The sequence below is a fragment of the Gymnoscopelus braueri genome, assembly GCF_963280865.1.
Source record: "Gymnoscopelus braueri genome assembly, chromosome: 4".
Classification (NCBI taxonomy): domain Eukaryota; kingdom Metazoa; phylum Chordata; class Actinopteri; order Myctophiformes; family Myctophidae; genus Gymnoscopelus; species Gymnoscopelus braueri.
Genome location: NC_137605.1, coordinates 43,485,541 through 43,506,265, shown reverse-complemented (window position 1 = coordinate 43,506,265; position 20,725 = coordinate 43,485,541). Strand labels below are relative to the sequence as shown.

The following is a 20,725-nucleotide window of genomic DNA, read 5'->3' as shown; positions in this document are numbered from 1 at the left end:
TCAGTCACACAAGTATAGAAGTGTTCTTTACATGAACGTGTGTGTTCCTTACTTTGGTCACATGTTCTGCCAATTTTGGACATGAAATCAATTGGTTGAGGCCAGCATGTCAAATTAGGCATTAGATTCATGTATCCCGATTTACTGCAGTTTCATGAGGTTAGGCATTTGTTATGGTTTGTTATGCGTACGGTTAAGCTTAGGTTAAGTGGATATGGAATGAAATGGAATGAAAGTAAGTCAATGCAATATCCCCAAAATGTCATGTCAATCTACACACCTATCGAAATAAAGGCAGAAAAGCCCCCCAAAAATATGTATTAAAGGAAAGTTAGTCTGGAGCCCTGCCAGGGTTGATTGATTGATTGATGTACTTTATTTACCGGTAGTAAGACATGAGAACAACAGTACATGGAAGTACAAATTCACGATACAAGGTCTACTAAACTGGAAGACTCATTAAGCACTGAGCTTGTTTAAGATGAGATCCCCATGCACACAAATCATGATGACATATAAGAGACAGACAGATATACACACTACTATACAGAACGTCATACAATCAGCTTACAGTTTACTATGAAGAGTGAAAAATATGTACAAGAGAAGAAAAAAACGGGGAGGTGGGGTGGGGGGTAGGTTGCCATTTAAAAAAATGATATTCCTTTAAAAAAAGTGTTAAATAACAAAATATTCTTATGGTAATCATTGCTATAGAGTGTTTGTTCAGTAGTAGCTGTCTATCCAGCTCTTTTGTTAACAAAAATGCATTTACAGTTCGGGATACCGATTTTATCCAGTCAGGATAGAGGATTCATACAGGATACAGGATAAACAAGTGAAATTGGAAGTGACGACACAAAGAAATTAGCAGACAAAATTGGAACTGGAACACCATAATATTGAAGCTGATAAATGAATACTCTCCCCTGATTGGTTGAAAATGTGTAACCCACCTGAATATTGAAGAGCTGGAGAGATGGTGTGACCCCTGTGACTGAACAACACTCTATAGCAATGAATACTATCAGAATATATAACCTTTTAACAAAAACCTTTTGTTTTGACCAAAACACATCACTTAACTTCAAACACTTTCAAGATTTTTCAAAAATAGCAGATGTACAAGGTCGCAGCGCGGCAGGAAGTGATGCGCTTGTGAGCTTGTATAGCTGCTATTTTTGAATAGCCAACGATAAAATCTAAAATGATTTTTTTTTATGGGTTTAAAAAAAATAAATATATTCTACGATAACGATTTTGTAACCCCATTTTTTTCACCCAGTGCCAATTGTCTGCTAAGTAATCCTGGGCACTACACTCCCTCTGCCAACCTAGGGAGAGCTCAGAGCCGAGCTCATGCCTCCTTCAATGCATGAGAGCTAACAAGCCTTCTTATCAGTTTCCCCGGTTGGACATAGCGCGTGGAAGGAACACGTTATTCCAACCAGTTCCTTTCCCCTCCATCAGGCGCCCCGGCTGGCCAGGGGGAGGTAGTATAGTGACCAGGGTTACTGCATGTTTTTGTGAGGGTACCTACTCTTTTTTTTTATGGGTTTTAATGGGTTAAGATAGGCTGAGAGAAAGAGGGCAAGCCACACGGCACATTTTAACATCCACGTCTAAATGGTGGACTGTAACCGTTACAGATGAAATGTAATAAGTCTTACAACGTACATCCTGACCCCCTCATAAACCTACAGACGGTCACAGCTTGTCACAGGTGTCATGCTTGCTCTTAACTTAACACGCTCTGTCTCTGTCTCTGTAGGAACGTCTGCTGCTCTCCATCCTTCCGAAGCACATAGCGGACGAGATGCTACAGGACATGAAGAAGGAGGCCAGTCAGAAGGAGATGCAGCAGTTCAACACCATGTACATGTACAGACACGAGAACGTCAGGTAATAATGTCTGCTTCCTCACTCCCTTTACTCTGTCAGCGGTGTTGCCAGATTTTGTGAGAGAAATAAGGAACCAGGTCTAGGAAAACGAGCCCAAAAGAAGTGACTATAGGCCACATGAGCACTTTAAACCTGTATACTGTACTTCGGCTATTTGAAAATAGCTGATCTACAAGCTCACAACGCGTTCGATGCGGGTTAGGGACAAATACATTAATTTGGGGGTCCATGACAAATATTTGAGAACCTCTGGTTTAAATAATAATTAAACAATTTGGAAGCAAGGCCAAATAAGCAACTACACTTCAGAAACAATACCCCCCAAAAAATGCAACCCGCAACTACCAATATTTACAGGTAACTAACAAGCGCAAAGTCGCTTATAATAAAACATTTCAAAATGATGTATTCTTTTCAAAAATAGTAGATTTTTGAAAAAAAAAGCTCACGAGCTCTAAATCCTAAGATTATTATATAGCTAAAATCTAAAATGACACTTACCCGGGTTTAATGGGTTAAGGGGTGTAAGCCTGTGTGTACAATAATATGATGTGTTCTTTTTTATTTCATTTGCAGTATTTTGTTTGCGGACATCGTGGGCTTCACCCAGCTGTCGTCCTCATGCAGCGCTCATGAACTGGTCAAGCTGCTCAATGAGCTGTTCGCCCGTTTCGACAAACTGGCCGCAGTAAGTCTCATAATGTTATCTAATGACCGGTCTCAACCAGATGCACAGGAATGCTACACACACCAAAGATCCAAATGATAGTCTTCAAGAGACAATAAAGTGGCTAGAGTTGTTCCGAGACCGATACCAGTATCGGAAAAGCTGCCGATACAGACTAAACTGCTGGTATCGGTATCGGCGAGTATGCCAGTCTATGCCGATCCGATACCACATCATATATCATATATCACATGATGATATGTCATTTACAGTCATCATTTATTTTGTATTTTGAATGCTTCAGTTGATGTTGCACTGCTGTTTTATATATATTATTTGTTAAATGTTTTATTTATTCCTAGATCAGTGGTTCTCAAACCTTTTAATTTCAAGGACCCCCATAACTCTGAGAGTGTTCCATTTGTACACTCAGAGTTACAGACCTGTAAGGATCCATCTTGAACCCCCTCAAGGAACCCTGGCTGAGAGTCCCTGGACCCCACTTTGAGACCCACTGTCCTAGATGTTTTTCTTCTAAAAAATACTCACTGGTATCGGATAGGTACTCTTTATGGACCGATACGCAAGTTATGGGTATAGGAATCGGTATTGGGAAGGAAAAAATCAATCATCTCTAAAAGGCTTTGGCTACCAGTGTGTGCAGACACTTTATTGTCTCTTGAAGACTATCATTTGTCTCAATGATATGCACATGTTTTTTAGTTTTTTCTTTAGCATGTAAAATCTGCACGTATGTAACTTTTTCATAATGTGTGTTAAAACATTTAAAACATGCTGATTGTTGTATGCAGTTTTACATTCATACTCAATCTTCATTCATCCTTTTACATGTAATTTGATACTTACATGAGCACTCACAAAATGGTGGACACTCAATTATAGGCACTTAGATCATCTCTATCTCCTCTTTGTCATCAGTAACTAGCTGTAGAAATGAGAAGGGGCCCAGGCCCAGATTGACCATCAGAAGATTCAGGACAATTTCCTATGCCTTCCTGATGACTGATTTGACTGAGCGATTGTAAAACGCAATTTAAGGGAAATTATGGCAAGGCCACTCAAACTCATAGACTTCTTCTTCAATCAGTAGTTGGCGTGGTCATTTGATTACAGTGTATGGATGGGTGGCTATGTTTTGGTTCTAGTGAAACATGATTGAAACAAAATATTCCACAATCTGCTCACCTTGCTACACGGTTGATAAAAATGGCATCAATCGATCTACCTTCTGTAGTTTGCAAACAGCATTGTGACTATAGTGTAATCTCTTCATTTTTATTTATTTATTCAACAGGGATTAAAAGTACAGACTAAAATCTTAGGTCCTGCTCATTTTAGAACTAGTTTTAAGAGTTGTAAAACAAATCATTGAAAGAATTTAAAGGAATTAATGAAAAAAACGAATGATTTGAAGTCAGAAGGAGGACATTGCAAAAGGAGGGGGGGAAAAAGCTGAGAGATTACGTAAAGAAAGGAAAGACGAGAGTAAATGATTTCGGTAGCAAAAGTCACCATGTCACCATGTTAAACTTATGTACACCTTAGGGCTTAGGTCACCCTTGTTGTCAGTGACAACAAGAGTGACAACTTGTCACTCTTATGTATACTGAGGCGATACATGGGAACAAAAGACAAGGTCCAACAATGACATGGCTTCTCCGTGGCTTTCTGACGTCATATTGATGATGTCTGTCTTCCCTGAATCTGAAGGGACAGGGGGAAGATCAATGGATCCAATGTAGTTATTATTTAGTCACAACAATTTCTTGTTAATTCTTGTCGTTGGTTAAATATTTATAAAACAGACACACGTAACCACTGTCAACCCTGGCATGCTTATTTTTGGCATGTCATTATAGTCTGAAAAAGTTCCAAAATCCTAGCAGATCTACAAGCTCGTAGAACGGCTATTTTTTTGCTATTTTTGTCCGACACTGTCATATGACAAAGTATAAAATAGGGCATTAATTTATGAACAAACATAAAAGAATATGAAATATGGAGATGCAAGGTTTCTGCCCGACAATGACAACGACATCAGCGATGGCCTATAGTTATTACATTACTAATAATTTTATTCCTGCCTAAAAGTCATTGTAATTATTACACAATTGGGTCTTTGCAGAAATATCACCAGCTGAGAATCAAGATCCTGGGAGACTGTTACTACTGTATCTGTGGGCTGCCAGACTTCAGGGAGGACCACGCCGCATGCTCCATCATGATGGGCCTGGCCATGGTGGAGGCCATCTCGTGAGTGCACTGGTGCAACAGTTGAAGGACAACTTCACCCATTTTCAACCAATCTTCATATAATTAGTCCTCACGGGGGGCACAGAGGGCTCAGTTCAGAAACTCCGCCTACCAGTGATCATCAATGGGGGAATCCAACCTAATAGAAACGGCAGGCTTTCTATTCCTGGAAAGTTAGCATGCTACGCTATAATAATAGAAATCTGAATAAGAAAATTGAAATCTTGTTTGGAAAAAAATATATATATATCATGAGGACCAAATATAGGTTGAAAATGGGAGAAGTCGTCCTTTAATTAAATCGATTATAAAACTATTATCGATTTTAATAAACGTAATTATTTTTTCTTTAGAAATGTTTTAAAAATAGCAGATCTACAAGCTCACAATACGTCTCATTGGGAAAACCACTGGTATAAAGTTAATGAGCTGCTACGCCACTGCTGGGGATGGAGATAAGGAGTTGATTTAGGAAGGATGGGCCAATAGATGGGTGGGTGTAAAAAATAAACACAAATTGACATGTATTTGGCCATGGTTCCCCATCTGAAAAGATTTTGTGCCAGGGACCCCAAAAAGAGACTTGTGTTGTTAAAATATTGCATCGTTGCATTGCATCCTAACACGCTTGCTTACAACGGCAACCCGTAGTTACGTTCGCGAGAAGACCAAGACGGACGTGGACATGCGTGTGGGGCTCCACAGTGGCACCGTCCTGGGAGGCGTGCTGGGTCAGAAGCGGTGGCAGTACGACGTCTGGTCCACTGATGTCACCGTGGCCAACAAGATGGAAGCAGGAGGAATACCTGGGTAATGATGACTCCATTTTATATTTACAAAATACCTCTCTATAAAAGAATACCAGCACTCTGTCCCTCGGGCGTCAAGCCTTCATCAGCGAAGCCTTCATCAGCGATACAAAGCTGATAAAGGCTTGACGCTGAGACTTGTACGTCATGTCTGCTCTGCAAAAGTGCCTTTTTTAAAGGACAGTTCCTCGAGTGCTGGTATTCTCTTATAGAGATGTATTTTTTTTAAAGTAACTCTTCTAGACCGTGCTTTGGAGTCGTGCTCGCACCCTTGATATATCCATTTTATATATTTATCCAGGGAGGTTCAGCTCAGCACTAATGGTGCCTTGTGTTCAAACGGTAACGCACACACCACCTGGGAGCTGCCCACAGTCCTTCCTCATTTTCCTATTTCTATAGAAGCAAAGGTTCTGGTTACTGTACCAGGAAGTCACTTTAGACTGGTATCATGTATTCGTAGTCGTTCTCAAACATTTTCATGTGAAGGACCCCCAAATTGATATTTATTTAGCCGCAGACACTGATTTGAAAAGATGTTGCGCCAGGGACCACCATATGATTTGTCGTTGTAAGAAGTTTTTATGTTTAACAGTTTTTTTATTTAGTCGTAAACATACAAATTTGTAACAATTTATTTTTGTCATAAACATACAAATTTGTAACAGTAAAATAAAAAAATACAATACAAAATACAAAGTATACATTTATATGTTGTTGGAAGTTTTTAAGATCATTCAAGTTTTTCAACCATAGTAGATCTACAAGCTCACAATTTGTCACATTGCAACCTCTTATGAGCTTGTACAGTAGATCCACTATTTTCGAATAGCCGAAATAGCCGTTTCTTTGACCTCTCTGTATGCACGGTGCAGGCGCGTACACATCTCCCAGAGCACCATGGAGTGTCTTCACGGGGAGTTTGATGTGGAGCCCGGGAACGGAGGCGATCGCTGTGACTACCTGAAGGAGCGAGGTATCGAAACCTATCTGGTGGTCGTGCCCAAAGGGCCTCTGGGAAAGAACGGCATCAACGGGGTGGTGAGTAGTAGTCCAAACCACCTCGACACAGCATGAGATGAACCCCCCCAAAACAAAACGTTAGCGACAAGGCACTCTTGTGGAAAAATAAAAAGCCTTTATTTGTGTGGCTAATGCATAGCAAAGGTTAAAAATGCACCGGCCTTCGTCAGAGTGAAAGCCCACCTACTCAGACTTCACCTATTTTCCCAGTTCCACATTAATCCTCTACCCTGTCCAGCACTTATTTACTTGCCTTTCTGTATATACTTGTATTTAATTGCACACCTTTATTTGTTCAGGGAGTGCCAGTTGAGAGCGAGCTCTCTTTCTTCAGTGACGCACTGATTGCAAGACATATGGCAATCGATGACTATCTAATATCTGAATATATAAAATTGAAAGCAGCTTATTATACACATAACACAACATGTTCAATTGACAGACACGATAAGACAAGACCTAAACTCCCAAGTCATGTGCACTCAGTTTCCATAGTATCATGCAAGATTAGTTTAAATTGATCAAATAGACTTGGAGCTCTGAATGTCACTACATGTCATATACTTGTGTGGGCATAATAATTAATGCTAATTTCCCAGCTTCAGCGTTGTACCGGGATTCTCTTAAAAAAGTGTGCTACATACTTTAGTAGTGTTTTTTCTTGATAAACAGAATTCAGTGTTAATCTCTTCTCTGTGCCTATGTTGGCTACCCTACTTCCTGATATAGACTTGCTTTTTGTTGACTAGGAGTGTTGTGAAGGCTATGTTTGTTCCCATAGAAGTCTAACCACTTGCAACTTGCCCTGTTTTTACTTGACAAATGTTCAACACACTTAATTGTGATCTTGCACTTTTGCAAGCTGCTTTGGATAAAGAGCACCTGCTAAATCACTACATTGCAACTGTAAATTGTGCATTACCAATGAAGGGAAGTTGATAGGGAAACAGGAAATCAGGCAACTTGAAAAGTGTGACAAACAAGTACTGCATTTCAAATATTTGGGCACCTTAGATGTTTGATTTCCATATTTAGTTTTCTTCAAATCGCTAAAAGATATTTGACTTGATATGAAAGACATTCGATTTTTGCTTAAAATAACAAGACACTCTTGATGAAGGTGCAGAGTGACCGAAACGTCTGTCAATTTAAATAAAAACTGATGCTGCTGAGCAAGAGCAGTGTGCAGGATTTTTGTTCATTAAATACTTTTTCCATGATTGCGTCAGTTGTCACTGTCCAACGCACCTGCGTCTGAACGAAGTGGATGTGCGAACATTTCCTTTGTATTGCTTAAAATAACAGCCTAGCTTGCCAGGACGGATCATGACCCTCTGTAAGGAGTGACGCTCATGCTATGTTAGAATCTGAAAGCTCATTTTCACCTCAGAAAGATCCTTGTCTATTCAACCGAGCTCATTCTCACCTCGGAAAGATCCTGTCTATTCAACTACTGCATGAGTCACTTAGTGCCGTTCAGAGATGTGACGCTATCTCCATTTAAAAAGAACACTGGCTTTCATTACATTTTGAATAACATTTTATTTGCACAGGCTCATAGTAAATCCCTAGTTACGTCCTGTTTTCTGGTTTCCCCATTAGAAGCTGTCTGTGACCTCGTCCAATGGCAACTCTCCGCTGTTGATCAACACGACCGACTGCAACGGCAGTGTCCACACCGGCTGCACCACACCGGATGAACAGGAAGAACTGGATACGAGGGTAAATGAAGACTGGGGAACACACCTCTAGTCTACCGTGTAGCGCACAGACCACATCATTACAATATTCCTGGTTCAGCTCCGGCTGGAGACCTGTATTGCATGTTAACCCATCAACTTAACCCATTAAGGCCTGTGGCCGATTCTACAAAATGTGTTCTAAATCCTATGTTTTCTGAAAAACCCTATGTTGCTATATGAGTGGTTCACAAACATTTTCCACGCTATGAGCTTGTATATCTGCTATTTTTGAATAACCAAAGTATAAAATGATGGTTATAGCTCAAATCGAAAATGACACGGATGCATTCCCGGATTGAATGGGTTAAATATCGTTGCTGTCGGCCTCCTATCTCCGTATTTTAACTTTTTGTGTTTTCTTTGTAAATTTAAACTTGATCATTTATACAAGATATATACAGATATACAAGCTCAAAACGCGGCGCGAAGCGACACGTTTTGAGCTTGTTTGAATGCGCAGAATAGGCATGTTGGGGTTCATGTGGTTAATGGTATTCATAATAATGTAATGGTGCTTTCATTTTGTCAAGGTGCACTTATGTTTTCAAATTGCCGGATAATGTGTAACAATCTGCCTTTTTATCTGAAAGGATAATTACTACTAAAAAGGAAAAACAACGAGATCGGTGGGTGTTTTAACTGATAAGATTTTTTATATAGAAGCCTTTGTATAAATTGACACAACACAAGGTGTTTAAATCAAATAATATCACTTTGCAATGACTTCTGTCCCTGTTACTCTCCCTGATAAATAAAATAAACAAGCAAACAACCAAATAAATCAAAAACAAACAATAATCACTTTAACTGCCCCTCCCACCCAAACAAATCCCACTGTCCTTTGTAACCCCGCGGGTCACAATGCACGATACAATCAATAAACAAACTTGCACGGCGTTTAAGAGTCCGTCATGCACGCGCGCAGCTAAAATAAATAAATAATTAGTCCCGCGACCGCTCTCTTCGGATCGCGCTCCCGCGACGCAACAGTTCCTTTTAATCCTTTTACTCCAAATGAAAAGAAAAGTCTTCTCCGCCCGATGCGGCCCAAATAATAACTAGATGTCGGGGTACCCCTCTAATCTGTATTCCAAAACGAGCAGAACGCTCGGGTTGATCTCACCGGTTTCGGCTGTCGACTCCAATCCCGGCCGGCGTCTCGATCACCACCGCAGCGCTCAAAGTCCCAACGCACGGCAGAAACGGCCGGTTCCAACCTCCGCTGGGCTCTAATGTTCTCTTAACCTTGGCTGCAGTCTAATGTCACATTTAAACGTACTAAATGGTAAACTGGCGCTTCAAGGTCTCTCCTCTCTTCCTCCGTTCAACCTGGCACAAACAGTTTGGTTCGTTCCACCCCTCTGTTGTGTACCACACCCTCTATTAGTAACCTCGGGTGGCAACACTGATTCAATTATCCCCCCAATCAGACCCATTACAGCTCACGTGAATAGGACAAGTTCATATTTTCTCATGGCTTCAAACATGTTACATACAGTATATTTTACAAATATAATAACATGCACAGGTCGAGTGGAATACTAATAATAATAATGTGCAATTGTCACAAATGTATAGTGTATACATTCCTTGATCTGTCCTTACTTCTACAAATAGCACTAGTCAAAGAACTACACATCCGGAAAACTGGCACTTTGTTGGCACTGGCCACCAGCTGCTCAAAGCCCCGGAAGATATCAAAGGAACGGCCGGAAATGTCTGGAAGTGCCGCATGGGCTTGCGACCAGCTGGCTTAACTTGTCTTCGCATGTCTGCCCGTACCTAGTGAACACAGAACGCTATTGGTTAGTGCCTTTCACTGCCGGGTCATAGTTCACCAATGCTGAACCCGATGCGTTGGACTTCACGCTAGTGCACGCGCATCAGCTCCGTCAGCTTGTCGCATCGGGCGGTCTTGCCGTTTCGTCCCCATATATTGGGATTGGATGGAACTTCCGGCCACGTCGCGTATGTGTGGACGTACCTTTGTAGTGAATCCATCATTCCCAAACCCTCTTCCTGTGACCTCAGGTAGTGAACCCATCGTTCCCAAACCCCCGACGGAGGCTGCGGCTGCGGGACCTGGCTGAGCGGGTGATCGACGCCCAGGAGAACGAGCAAGAGCTCAACAAACTTCTCAACGAGGCCCTCTTGGAGAGGGAGACCATACAGGCGTAAGTAAAGTAAAGATTACCAAGGATACTAATGAAGGCTATGTTCCATTTAGTGTAGCACAGTGGCTCTCAAACTTTTTAATTTCAAGGACCCCGTAACTCTGAGAGTGTACAAATGGAACCAAATGGACCCGTAAGGGTCCATTTGGTTCCATTTGGTTCCATTTGGTTCCATTTGTACACTCACAGAGTTACACATCCGCAAGGGGCCATTTGGAACCCCCTCAAAGAACCATGAGGGTCCTTGGACCCCAATTTCAGAGTGTTTCCAGTGAGCCAACATGCACAATATCGGCACCCTGACTCTGTTTGACCAGAATGGAACGGAGCCTTCATTAGTATCATTGGTAACACATTATGAAGGAAGTAAGGGAGAGGCCCAATTTCTTTCCAACATGGCCGCTGTGCATAGAGCCTAATTGTGATGATGTGTACCTCTTTTCAGTTTGAAGGGAAAACGCACCTACCGCCTCTCGCTGAGATTCGTGGACCCGGACCTGGAGACCCGCTACTCTGTGGAGAAGGAGAAGCAGAGTGGAGCCGCCTTCAGCTGCTCCTGTGTGGTACTCCTCTTCACTGCAGCCATGGAGGCCCTCATTGACCCCCTGTGAGTAGAGTAGGCCTGTCATGATCATGACATTTTAGTTGACCATTAATTGTGGTGCAAATAATTGTGATTGACGATTTCATTGTGTTCTTCTGGGCATTGACCATTGGAACATATAAATCTAAATTTGCCTTTTAAGGCTTTGTAAACCGAAATCACAGATAATTTTAAATATAAAAAAAAAATGACCGGTACTAGTAATCAAAAATAAATAAAGTATGTTGGCCAAAACAGGCCATACATTTAATTCATTTTATACTTTCAAACTTTTTCAAAAGTACCGTCCCCCTTCTGTCCCTCCTCGGGTCAATTTTGTAACTTTGACGTGCTCGTGCTCTACGTGGTACGTGGTACTGTGCTATGTAGTCTTCCCCTTTTAGGTCATAGGTTCGGTATTTGTAGTGCGCCCCCATCCAGTTATTACACTGGCCCGAGGGCACAGTCTGGAGAAATAGGGAAGAAAGAGATAAAACTAGAAAAAGTGCTCCTCGGAGCACAGGTCTCCGCCAGGTCAGGTAGGTATGATATGAGTGATGTCATCATGTCATCATGTGTCTCGCTAGCCAATCACAGCTGGTGACAGACGGACACACACACACACACACACGGACGGACGGACAGGGGGTAAAACATACTCTCCTCCATGCCTTCGGCCTGGCGGAGACAAAAAGAGAAAAACATAGGACAAGACAAAAAAGACTAAACTAGGACAACAAGAACTCACACTGTCAGTCAGTCACAAAAGGAGAAACTAAACACCTTTATGTCAGTACTCTTCTGTATTGCCGTCTTAATTTGAAGGTGCTGTCTTCCTGTGTGTGTGTGTGTGTGTGTGTGTGTGTGTGTGTGTGTGTGTGTGTGTGTGTGTGTGTGTGTGTGTGTGTGTGTGTGTGTGTGTGTGTGTGTGTGTGTGTGTGTGTGTGTGTGTGTGTGTGTGTGTGTGTGTGTGTGTGTGTGCGTGTGTGCGTGCGTGTGCGCGCGTGTGTGTGTAGGTTGATAGTCAACTACATCACCCTGGCCGTGGGACAGATCTTGCTGCTCATCCTTACAGTCTGCTCTCTGGCTGCCATCTTCCCCAGAGTGAGCGGTGACACACACACACACACACACACACACACACACACACACACACACACACACACACACACAACTATCTATTTTTAATATAAGATATTGGATGCCGTAAAACGTTAGTTCAAGAAACACGCTCTCTTGCCAGATCAAACAGGATGGCATTGGCTCAGGAGGTAGAGTGGCCACTTGAGAATCGGAAGGTTCCCGGTTCAGCTTGACCTACATTATCATTTTGAATCAATTAAAGTGATGATGTGTGATTCCCATGTGCAGTCAGTGCAGCAGACATTCTGTCTGCAGACAACCCCATAATTTGAAGTGTAGCTTGCAGTCTGCAAACAGATGGCTCGTGATTTTGCGAGGCCAGTTGCTGTGCAAGGTTACTGTGACCCAGGGCCATGTGAGAACTCACGAGGCAGATTATTATTTAAAAAAAAAGATATTTGGACCTTAATTTTAACTATTTAACTGCCAGAGTAATAGTGTAATAGTGTGCCCCTGCTGCCAGCGAAAACGGCGATTGTACTGTACCTTTGAAAAATCATGGAATATTCTCCGTGACCTACGTCCTCACGGAGATCGGCTCATTACACGCACGGGGGTCCGGTAGTATAGGAAAAAAAATATGATCCGCTCGGGGTAATCCATTGCACAGCTGCGGCCATTTGACTGAGGCTTGTTTTTGCCGTAAAGCAAGAGGAATGGAGATCTAGCAGAGATATAGCCATTTCCACTGCTCTATAGCAAAATACTGTACACAAACGTGTAGAAATATAACACATAGAGAAGATTGTATTCTTACTGTACACAAACGTGTAGAAATATAACACTCCTACTGTACACAAACGTGTAAGAAATATAAGAAGTGGCTGAATTTGTGTTCTGGGAGTGCAATTGGCCATATTCACACAGTGGTCATTTTGTAGTTAAATCAGAGCATGACAAAACCACCATGTGAATATGATAATGGACTTTGTGTGTTCATGATCATCATAATCAATATTACAAGTGATTTTTTTTCTTTCTTTAAGTCAATATAGACTCAAACACACCCTTGTTATGCAATATATGTTAACCCATTAAAATCGGGAAAGCATCTGTGTCATTTTAGATTTTAGCCATAAATACAGAACGTTTTTCAGAAAACTCCTTAGGATTTAGAACAGTGGTTCTCAAAAATAGCAGATCTACAAGCTCAGCTTGTAGATCTGCTATTGTTTTTGTTTTTTTTACACAAAGCTTCTCTAGGGGTCCCTGGCACAAAACATTTTCAGATGGGGGGTCTGTGGCCAAATACATACATTCATTTTTGGGGGTCCTTGGCAGGAAACGTTTGCGAACTACTGATTTAGAAAGCATCTGTAGAATCGGCCTCAGGTCTTAACTCATTCACTGCCTCTGACGTAATTGACGTAATTAACCAATACTGCCACTGACGTAAAAAACGTAATATATATATATTTTTTCAATGAAAAATCTCTGGCAGTGGGCAAACGCAAAAAGTGGCAGTGAATGAGTTAAAGGAGTAGTTCACTCAAAAAATGACTTATTTTCTATCAATTAACTCATTCAGTGCCACTGGACGTCTAAGACTTCCGTTTTAACATAAGCCCTTTTTTTCTTTTTGGAAAAAGATGTTCAGAACCCAAGATATCATGATTTGAAAATATTCTGCTCCATTCACTCTTTGTTTAACTTCTTACTGAAAAAGGCTGTATCTCGGCTCCTAAGCACTTTTTTTTTACAATGAATTTTGGCTGTGGCACTCAGAGCCAAACTGCCATAAATAAGCCGGGCACTGAATGAGTTAAACACCCCATGAAGCATTGCATTTTTTTGGTTTATGTCGCATTCAGTGCTTCATGTGGTGTGTAATTGATAGAAAATAAGTAACTTTTTGGGTGAACTACCCCTTTAATGGGTTACTTAAGTACCACTCAGTAGTGTGACGCTCACCAGCACTTTTGATCCAATCTAACCAACCAGTATTGACATGAACTGTAGAGTAACGGTAGGGAAAGCTTGCAATATTGACTGGTGCTGTCATCCTAACAGGAAACACTCTCCCCCCAAGCTAGTCAGGACCTGAACCCATTCATAGGTACACACACAGAGGGTCAATCAGATGTGCTGAGCAGAGTCACTGTAAATAATGCTCATGGGTACATTGCATTGGTACATCAATATTAAATGTCATATTGTCACACATCCACATTAAAGTGCCATCATGGACACAACGTAGTGCATTAGTGCATTGACCACTAAAATGTGGTGTTTTATACTTCATCCGATCCTATGATGATGTCAATGCAGTGGCAATAGCAGATCGACAATCTCACAACACGTCACATTGTGATACATTGTGAGCTTGTAGATCTGTAGTTTTTTTTTCACTATTATTGAGAAAAAAAAATCCACCCGACAGAGACGATAATAAGATCATTGTTTGTCCTATTGACACTGCGGTCTGCAGGACCTAATATTCACTTACTATCTAAGGCTCCAAATACACACAATATTTATTTTTGTGATTTCAGAAAATGAAACGTATTCTATCATTTTATAGTTTGTGATTACCATAATGCATATGCAATGCTTCACGTTTTAAGATTACATCTACTCTGCAGTGACCTTTTGATTGGCTGCTGATGGTTGAAAATGGTGTGTTTGTTTGTGTCAGATTTTCCCCAAGAAACTGGTGTCTTTTTCCACTTGGATCGACCACACCCGCTGGGCGCGGAACACCTGGGCCATGGCGGCCATCTTTATCCTTACCATGGCGGACATTGTAGATATGGTAAGTTATTTTCTTATGTGGTTACACAACCACCAGGGTGCTTCAGTATGGAGATCATGCCATGAACTGGCTCTAATGCATGGGAGACAATTCATAGACAAAAATAACGCACAGTCGCTCGCACATCCTCCAATTTCGGTGCCAAGCCAAACTGCCAGGATGGCAAAATCGTAAAGTAAAGAAGGCTCTCAACTCACTTTTAAGACGCTCCAAACTTTATTTCGAAATGGTAGTAAACAAAACAATGCTGTTTATAAACCTAGCAGTGGATCCCATAGTTGCTGTCCTTTTCCATTAGGACAATTTTGATTCAGGCCAGTAGGCAATGCATTCTTTTGATTTATACCTGTTTGCATGCCATGCCGTACACTGAAAATAGCTGCTCTACAAGGTCACAACATGTCGCTGCACGAATGCTTGTAGATCAGCTATTTCCGATGCGAGACATCAGCGCACAACTATGTATAAATCAGGCTGTAGTGTATTCCACTCTTTCCTTTATTTTATCGCTTTTCATCACATTACCATTGCTTCGTCCCTCTCCCTCTCTACTACTGTGTTTCTCTCTCTCTGTTTCTGTCTCTCTCCAGTTGAGTTGTCAGCCGCGAGACCCCATCGCAGACAACTCCACAGTGGCTCCTCCACCCTCCTCCTTCTCCTCCACCTTGTCTGGCCCAGAGGGCTGTGTGGAGAACCCCAAGTATTACAGCTACGTGGCGGTGCTGGCCCTCATGGCGACCACCATGCTGGTGCAGGTCAGTCACATGGTGAAGCTGACGCTAATGCTCCTCATCACCATCACCACGGGCATAGTCAACATCTACAGCTGGAGGGACATCTTCGACCGCTACGACGTGGCCCGTTTCCAGGACTACAGGTGAGAAGGAAACTGTGTATGTGTGTCTGTCTGTGTCTATGGAAAATACATTTAAATTATTCTGTTATGAAAACAAGTGCTATATCTTGAAATGCGATGGGAATGTGCACTTGAAAAAAATAGCAATGTTATATTCTATCCCTACCAGTGTTGGGTAACGTTACTTTTAAAAGTAACTTGTTACGTTACAGGATTACTGCCATTAAAAAGTATTCTGTTACGTTACAGGATTACCTTCTGAGAAAAGTAACTTGTTAGATTATTTTTGTATTACCAACAATTAAAACCCACCTGCGAGGAAGTTTGGTAAACATAAAATTAAATGTGCTGCCTACCGGAGTGACCACCAGTGTTGTGGAGCTGTGGTGGGCTTCACCATGGCTAATTTGCGTTGACGTTCTCCTCCTTTCACCAATTAATCAAAAAATTGTGTGAATACTTCCACGACCGTAGCCTACTAAAGGGCTACCGCTCTGTCTTCTCTCAATCTCTGCCATATCGCACACGTGCGACAAATTAATGTAAACAAGACCAGTAATACCGTTAGCCATGTGTCACACCAAAATACAGTAGAATGATACGCCATCACCACAGACTGCAAGGCATCGGTCACCGATTCAAGAGCTTGTCTATTATGCCATGTAACTAATGAACCGAGTACTCTAATTGCAGAACCAACATGTTAGGTTACTCCGTTACCCAAAAAAGTAGGCTGTTACAGTAACGGTGTTACCCCCAACACTGATCCCTACTTTTCACAATGTTACATACCCAAGGCCTAGAAATATCTGTTTCCCTTCCTGGGCATCCACACACAGCTAGTGTAACACTGCCCTCTAGTGTTTCTATTTGCATAGTCTTTTCTGTCTGGGAGTCAGCTGACTTAGTATCAGCAAATACTTAGCTATTACCTACTTACTTGGGATTTAGAAAGAACCTAATCCTAGATCAGTTCTTTCCTAAATTGGCTATTTTAGTTTTTTTAAACAAACGATTGAGTAAGCTGGTGTTGAATGTACATTTATATTTAAAGTAATTAACTGATTAGTCAGTTAGGTAACATCAGGTGATTGTGTCACATCACATTTGACCAGTATATATGCAGAGGATTGTTTTGTTTGTGCAGTGATCTGTTCGTCTGATGAGTCATCAGATTTGGCTAGCTGTAATATATTACCAACAAGACAAAGAACCATGACATAGATTAAAGCTACAGCCATAGATTAGTGGGTATAGAGGCCCGATTATGTCTCTGGGCCCATGCATGTCTGTGTGTCCAAGTGTCCAACCCCTAACAGTTCACCCATCAGCTGGGTGAGGCTGGAACAGAATTTTCAGAGGTCTTCCCTACTACTTACTATATGTAGTTTTGGAACTGAACTTTTAAGGCTATTCTGATGCAGGCTACTACAAGTTTAGCTGGCTCAGTGTTTTAACCCAGTCAGACCTGGAACACCTATGCGTTCTTATACCTTTCAAGCTGGGAACACCCCTGTGTCATTTTAGTTGTTGCTATATGTTAAGCAACATTTTTTTAATAAAAATGTTAAGTTTTTCAGAAAGGTTTTCACCAGTTGCAGTAGCATCCAGTCTGTTTGGACAGAACAATTGGAACCGCAAATAATACAGTCAATATTCACATATTCAGTACATGAATGTAACCTTGTTTGGATACCTGCAGTTCATTTGCAAAATCGCTATCTTTTACGTCTTGATAAAAACTGGTTACCTTCTACTATTGTGTGTGTGTGTGTGTGTGTTTGCGTGTGTGTGTGTGTGTGTGTGAGTGTGTGAGTGTGTGAAAGAGAGAGAATGAGATGTGTATTTGCATTGGCAACTGAACTTGAACATTATGAAAGAAAGTCTACTATAATAACCTTGAATTTGTCATTGAAATTACCCAAAAAATTGAATCGTGTTTTGACTGCATCATTTGTAGTGCGCAAAATGTATAGAGTGTGTCTGATTGACAAGATTTGTCTCAGATATACTGTAGTTGTTTGTCCCTGAATTTAAAATGTTATTTTTTTTTCTTTGATTTCAGGTCATCCCTTGTTCCCTCCAAGTTCACTATGACCATCATGATTGTCATCACAATGGTCAGCTTCTATTACTTCTCCCGCCATGTAAGTACATGTCTGCCACAGTTGGCCGTACCTTCACAATCACTTTGTCAGGGTCATTATTAGTAAAAATGTTCTGCAGTTGGCCTCTAATCTATCTCATCCTGGGATCTTTGGCTAAAGGTGGAGCAGCTTGCACGCACTCTGTTCCTGTGGAAGATTGAGGTGCACGAGCAGAAGGAGAAAGTGTACGAGATGAGGCGCTGGAATGAGGCACTGGTGACCAACATGCTGCCAGAACACGTGGCACGCCACTTCCTGGGTTCCAAGAAAAGGGATGAGGTAAAGATGAGCACATCCACCGACTGTTACTGCTGATGACTCCTCAAACTGTGTTTTTAAACTGAGTGTGGACAAATCTGAGAGTGTAACATTAAAAACTGAGTATTTGCTGTGTTGATAGAGACCTGTCGTGGTCTTTCTTTTTCTCTTTATTCATTTTGCACAGACACAGGAAACATAAACCTAAAATGTAACGATTACAGAGAGGTCTGTAGTTGTAGTAGTCTTTCTTCAGGTAGATTTGCTCAAGATTATACGTAAAATGGCTTACACAAATTTCTTGTTTGACTTAAACAGTAAGAATGTGGATTAATTACCTGGGTATGTTTCAAACCCTAATATCCTCCCCCCCCCCCCTTGCCACTTTAATTGTTTTCTCTTAACATCTTTAGGAGTTGCATAGTCAGTCCTATGATTATTATTGTTCTGTCTTACCATCTTCTAGGAGTTGTACAGTCAGTCCTACGATGAGATTGGGGTGATGTTTGCCTCCATTCCCAACTTCTCTGACTTCTACACCGAGGAGAGCATCAACAATGGAGGGATTGAGTGCCTACGGTTCCTAAATGAGATCATCTCAGATTTTGACAGTGTAAGTGTAGCCGAGTAGCGCTGCCTGCAGACCAGATGCCTAAAATCTTCCTGGCTTGGTCAGGAGGGGATTGATTGATTGAATACTTCATTATTCAAAAATGTAAACAGCACATGGTACAGTCAGACATTAAAGGGATATAGTTCACTGTTCATTTTTTCTATCGATTAATCACCCCATGGAGACTTGAATTCATGGATATTAATTTGTTTTTGTCGCATTCCTAAGCCAATAACTTGATGACCAGCGGACCGGTAGGCAGTAGTTCCAGTAGGAGACACAAACGAGACTCTTTGTCTCTCCTACCGGAACCGCTGCCGGTCATCAAATTATTGGCTTAGGAATGCGACAAAAAAAAAATATATATATCCATGAATTCAAGCCTCCATGGGGTGACTAATCGATAGGAAAAAATGTCATTTTGGGGGTGAACTATCTATCCCTTTAAGGCTAAAAGGATAACGCAAAAAAGTCCTGGGGACTTGTATTCATCTTAGGTTGAGCGTACTTTAATGTCTTCACTGGAGATTCATGATCCTGCCTTTTCATTTATATATCCATTTATATCCTGAAAATCAGCAACAGTACAGCATTTAATGAGCAACACAGATATTCTAGCTCAGCGATTCACAACCTGTGGGCTGGGGCTCACTGATGGGCCGTGGGAGTATATTGCAAGTGGGCCCCCAAATAATTGGCGAAACACTTAAGATTGTAATGATAATATAACACTAAACATTTAGCTTTAGAGAATCTCAAGTGGGCCCTGGTCCAGAAAAAGGTTCAGTTTTAGACCCACTGTTCTAGCTCTTCCAGCTTTGTTTCTGTCAGTAGAAGTAACCTTGGATCTCCGTTTTCTCACAGCTGCTGGATGAGTCTCAGTTTCGCTGCATCACCAAGATCAAGACCATCGGCAGCACCTACATGGCCGCATCCGGGGTCACCCCTGACGTCAGCAATGGCTACGCCTGCATGAAGGTTAGTGTATTCACAGCCTGTGTGTGTGTGACGCAGGGAACGCCGCAATCACCCCTTGTGTAAAAGACTGGCAGCAAACTAGACCCCTTGTATTGGGCGACAATGAAGATAGATGGAAATTCTAAGTCTGACCAGTGAAGAAAATAATATATAGCTTTTGAAATAATACTTACTTACAAAATTGTTTGGTTTTGATTTGTGGTGGTTGTTTTTAGTAATGTTTTGATTGGTCTTTTTGTCAGCGGAAAGAGGAGCTGTCAGATCGAGAACGCTGGCAACATTTGGCGGACCTGGCAGACTTTGCTCTGGCCATGAAGGTCACGCTTATGAACATCAACTACCAGTCGTTTAACAACTTCATGCTGCGCATAGGTCAGTGATTATCTCACTGTGTGTGTGTGAGAGAGAGAATATGTTAGTGTGCTTGTTATCACACTCATTTGGGTATTTTTGATCTGTAGTACTGCATGTAGTCCAGTATGAAGATCACAAAATGGATCCTTTTCTCCAGGTCTGAATAAAGGCGGAGTGTTGGCTGGAGTGATAGGTGCTCGTAAACCACACTACGACATCTGGGGGAACACTGTGAACGTGGCCAGTCGTATGGAGTCTACAGGGGTGATGGGGAACATCCAGGTAAAATCTGCTCCGTTTTAAGAGTTTTTTTTACACCTAAAACACCTTACTTGTACAAATAGGCAGACGTGTCTGGATTAGGCAAATCCTGTCAAGTCACTTAGCCCATTTAGACCTGAACACAGCCTATATGTTGTTATACCTTTTGATCTGGGAAAGCATCTGTGT

At 41.5% G+C, this 20,725-nt stretch overlaps 2 protein-coding genes across 3 annotated transcripts in view; one reads left to right on the top strand and one right to left on the bottom strand.

The window, feature by feature from the left end:
- The window catches only part of LOC308084610 (alpha-N-acetylgalactosaminidase-like), a 443,273-nt gene that overhangs the window by 173,100 nt on the left and 249,448 nt on the right, over positions 1-20,725 (bottom strand). The gene's annotated exons all lie outside the window — the stretch shown is intronic.
- Positions 1-20,725, top strand: part of adcy3a (adenylate cyclase 3a) — a 32,805-nt gene that overhangs the window by 9,468 nt on the left and 2,612 nt on the right. For both annotated transcript variants that reach the window (XM_080426968.1, XM_080426969.1), the window contains exons 4-20: positions 1,772-1,902; positions 2,479-2,590; positions 4,716-4,843; positions 5,495-5,653; positions 6,528-6,693; positions 8,278-8,397; positions 10,449-10,591; positions 11,037-11,198; positions 12,191-12,278; positions 14,953-15,069; positions 15,660-15,946; positions 17,991-18,072; positions 18,193-18,351; positions 18,797-18,943; positions 19,808-19,921; positions 20,164-20,293; positions 20,433-20,557. In XM_080426968.1, the coding sequence (XP_080283094.1) occupies positions 1,772-1,902; positions 2,479-2,590; positions 4,716-4,843; positions 5,495-5,653; positions 6,528-6,693; positions 8,278-8,397; positions 10,449-10,591; positions 11,037-11,198; positions 12,191-12,278; positions 14,953-15,069; positions 15,660-15,946; positions 17,991-18,072; positions 18,193-18,351; positions 18,797-18,943; positions 19,808-19,921; positions 20,164-20,293; positions 20,433-20,557 (2,370 nt within the window). The remainder of the gene's footprint in view (positions 1-1,771; positions 1,903-2,478; positions 2,591-4,715; positions 4,844-5,494; positions 5,654-6,527; positions 6,694-8,277; positions 8,398-10,448; positions 10,592-11,036; positions 11,199-12,190; positions 12,279-14,952; positions 15,070-15,659; positions 15,947-17,990; positions 18,073-18,192; positions 18,352-18,796; positions 18,944-19,807; positions 19,922-20,163; positions 20,294-20,432; positions 20,558-20,725) is intronic.